This window comes from Drosophila suzukii, chromosome 3 (assembly GCF_043229965.1).
Source record: "Drosophila suzukii chromosome 3, CBGP_Dsuzu_IsoJpt1.0, whole genome shotgun sequence".
NCBI classification, from domain to species: domain Eukaryota; kingdom Metazoa; phylum Arthropoda; class Insecta; order Diptera; family Drosophilidae; genus Drosophila; species Drosophila suzukii.
Window position 1 is genome coordinate 60,421,425 of NC_092082.1, and position 4,203 is coordinate 60,425,627.

Sequence of the window (4,203 nt, forward strand, 5' to 3'; positions counted from 1 at the left end):
ATAAAAAACGCAGGAATTTGGTTTGTTCGCGATTGTTAGCAAATTGAAAAATATTAATTCCATTCCCTTTAAAGAGTACTTTGTTTAGTTATTCTAGTCCGTAACCCCTTATCGATAATTTGTTTATGATTGCGATTCGCGAATGACATTCACGGGTGTTCGCAATTATGGTTGTAATGTAATGGACCTCTTCTTCTTGCAAAATTTGACGTTTGCAATAAGAAGATAAAAAATACTTACACACGCACGCTTCGGGTTTTATTGGGAGTTTGGCGTGAAAATTGGGCCCGAGCCAGCCCACTGAGAACCGAATTCTCGCTGGGATCGCAGCAGATTCGCGGCTGATTTACAGACGGTGGACACATGAGGCGCGCATGAAATTCCAATAGGAGAGCGGAGCTGGTGCGCAAAAAGCACAGGCTCCATCGAGGAACATGGCGACACGTCAGGACGACGAGCTGGGGGGCGGCGCGGCCGAACCCGCCCCCTTTCGCGTCCTTCCCCACACGGAGGAAGTGGCCAACTTCCGGGCCCACCAGCAGCATCAGCACCAAAACCAAAACTACCTGATCCACCAGCAGCAGCACGGCCAGGCATCTGGGCCCATGATGTGGCCACATCCGCCGTCGCATCTGGCCGCACCCCCGTTTCCGCCCCATCTTCAGCAGCAGCAGCCGCAGCCGCACTTGTACAACGAGTACCTGTACAACCTGACCTATTCCGGGCAGCCAGGCCAGCCGGAGACCTACTCGGTACTGCCTGTGGGACACGGAAACTTCCTTAAGGTATACCACTGCCCGGAGAACCCAGTCAACGAGGCCAGCGCTCAGCTCTTCACGCATATCAACATGGCCCCGCTTAACCACCATCAGCTGCAGCAGCACCAGACCGCCTCGCCGACTACGCCGCACCCGACTCCACTCTATGAACTGTTTGCTACGAATCCTCTGACCTTGCCGCAGACCCAGCAACAAGAAGCCCAGCAGCGCCAGCCTCAGCAGACACAGACTCAAACACATACTGCCCCCCAAATCATTCATTCGCCCAGCAGTGCTAATTTGCTTATCAACAACCTGGTTAACAACTGGTCACCCAACCTAACTGGCGGAAGCTACATACAATTCGGGGATGAGGCCAACGAGAATGAAAACCACCAGGCTGAACCACAGACAACCCAGGCACAGATGTCGAACCAGGTCCAGCAGCAGACGCCGGAGCCTCTGTCGCAATCCGTCAGCCCACTGCCAGTGGCCTCCAAACCTGCAAAGGCCCACAAAATAACTTTGGCCACTGCCACCGTCTCACCAACTGCCATCAACAAGTCGAGCGTTGTTGTGCCTGGTCATACCGAGGGCAAGAAGCGCATCGTGGCCGAGGTAAAACCCATGCCCATGTCGTACTCCGATGTGCTCAGCAAGGGCACAAAATCGAGCGCCACTGGGGGAGAGATGCGAGCAGGCAACGCAGTGGACTACAGTACACAACCGCAGCGGCGTCAGGGCAAGGAGGATGGAAATGGAAATCGCGAGATGCGCATGGCGAAGCGTTCGCCTATGCACGATTCCAAGGAGATGGGTTCGGCGGCGGCCAGTGTTGGACATGCGCACGCCAGTCGAGGCAAGAAGCGAGGTCCGGCCAACCAGGCTGCGGCGCTCAAGGTGCAACAGTCGCAGCCCCTCCAACCGACCTCGCTACAGACGCAGATCAAATCAAGCAAGCCTATAAGTCAGGACAAGAAGCGGCCACTGCAGCCGAAGAGCTTCAGCAGTAACACCCTGAAGTCTACAGAGCAAAAGACAACTTGCGCGTCGGTCCCCTCTAACATCAGCTTGAACAATCACAGCAATTTGACTCCGACCACCAATTTTAGCAACTCATCACGAAAATCAGGCAATAACAAACCCAATTCCTATGGAAGTCACTCGAATCACACTGGAGCCAGCTGCAATTCGGGCAGCAGTAATAACAGCAGCACCTTTAATTACACCAGTAATAACAATGTTAGTTCCTCTTCGTCCAAGCGGTATTCCTCCTCGAATCTTAACTCGAATAACAGTTCTGGCTACTCCTACTCATCGAAGCGCAATCGAAACAATGCCTATTCCTCGTCCAACTCGCCCACCCATGCAAACAGCATTTCCAGCAGCCGCAACTACCAGTTAGCTAAACGAATCCTGCACACTTGGTGGATTTACACTATGAAACTTTTAACTTGGCTGTTCTATTTGGTCTACGATATTATTGTCCTGGGTTTCAGCATGGCCTACGAGCGGATGACTCTGGCCTACGTGTCTGGATTGACCTATGCGCGGCAGCTGCACAAAGAACTAAAGCAGAATTCTGGAAAGCCGAGCATTTGGTGGCGAAGTTACTGGCGTCGATTCGACGCTCGATTTGCCAAGAACTCACGATGGGCCGTGTGGAGACGTTTTTATAAACGCAAACCTCCTGAACCCACATCTGAGCAGTTCAAAACTGGACGCCTGCCACAAACCGGCGAAGAGGCAATGTACTCTCTGCTGAATTGCAAAGGGAAAGATGCATACAGGTGAGCTTTGCTTAGCGATCGTTCAATGGCTTGTCATCCAACAAGTGTCTGTATTTATTTCAGCATACTTGGTGTCCCACCAGACAGCTCGCAGGAACAGATCCGTAAGCATTACAAAAAGATTGCCGTGCTCGTACATCCCGACAAAAACAAACAGGCCGGTGCTGAGGAGGCTTTTAAGGTGCTTCAGCGCGCCTTTGAGTTAATCGGAGAACCGGTAAGGAATTTTTATCTCAAATATTGGGTGCCTGACTTACATTGTTTTCAATTGTAGGAGAATCGTCTCATTTATGACCAAAGCATTGCCGAGACACTGCACGCAGAGAAGGCGTGGACGGAGTTGCATGATCTACTTTCCCAACTGCAAACCAAAATGGCTGAAGCAGCCAATACCATAAGGTGCGTATGCCCCAAGAGTTCAGGCGTTGAGAAGCACTGATCCTTATGTTCGCCTCCCCAAATAGGTGTAGCACCTGTGCCCAGCGTCATCCTCGCAAGCTAACCGAACGCCCTCATTATGCGGCGCGGGAGTGCGCCTCCTGTAAAATACGGCATTCCGCCAAAGATGTAAGTGTGTACTGAGAGCTTAAATTGGATTTTTATATACAAACTCTTTTTACTGTTTTTATTTGGCGATAGGGCGACATTTGGGCCGAATCCAGCATGATGGGCTTGCGGTGGAAATACCTGGCGCTAATGGATGGTAAGGTCTATGACATAACCGAGTGGGCCAACTGCCAAAAAGGAGCTTTGTCACATTTGGAACCAAACTCGCACATGGTGCAGTATCGCATTGTACGCGGTGCTCAACAACAACAACAACAGCAGCAGCAACAACAACACCAGCAATCGCAGCAGCCACATCACGATCGGGGTGTTCATCATCCAGGCGGAGGAGTCAGTGGCGTTAGGTAGGAGACGATTTCTTAGAAGTTATGAAATATAGTTAATATATATTCTGTCTTTCAGCGAAGCTACATTGCACGAGTTCTTAGACAATTTGTATAGCGGCCAGCACCCGGGTGCGTCAAACGCCTTCGCCGGAAATGCTCGTCGGCGAACGCGACGTAACTAAACATCGGCATTGTCTTAAGTGTTTTAAAATCTCTTACCTACGGTTATAACCCACCCATGCGTTGCCGTCGGCTGCTTGGTCCTTACTCTCTCCCAAACAAAGCACGCCTGCAGCAGCTGGCCACTCATCTTCCCTACTCTAACCGCATTGACTTACAACTTGATCAAGAGCCATATTCATTTTTCCAAGCTGTATTGTTTAATATTTCTTTACAGAAGATTGTGAAATTGTTTGACTTGACATATTGAATTGTTAAATTACTACAACTTAGACTAAATCTATGTTTTATTCTTTAGTTTCTGCCTACCTTTAATGGTCAGCTTATCACGCCTAGCTCTTAACAAAAAACTTTAGTTCTAAGTTCTAAGTTTACTATTCCCGTCAATTTCTAAGCGAATGCGACGGCACACGTGTAAAATTTAACACATCCAAATTAAACAAACATTAATGTTAATAAAACAATATTTAACGCAGAATTATAAATTTGATAAAAATGCCTAATTCACCGAAATTATGCAAGGTCACCTAGTTTACAAAATGACCGATGGATGGTTGCTAAGATAAATCACAAAGAAAATAC

General features: G+C 49.1%; 1 protein-coding gene across 1 annotated transcript; it reads left to right on the plus strand.

The window, feature by feature from the left end:
* The first annotated feature begins 33 nt into the window (after positions 1-33).
* On the plus strand, positions 34-4,099 carry LOC108011621 (uncharacterized). The gene is made up of 6 exons (XM_017076802.4): positions 34-2,548; positions 2,612-2,765; positions 2,823-2,947; positions 3,013-3,115; positions 3,188-3,459; positions 3,518-4,099. The coding sequence occupies exons 1-6, from the start codon at positions 435-437 to the stop codon at positions 3,621-3,623; spliced, it is 2,874 nt and encodes a 957-aa protein (XP_016932291.3). The 5' UTR covers positions 34-434; the 3' UTR covers positions 3,624-4,099.
* Positions 4,100-4,203: the final 104 nt, after the last annotated feature.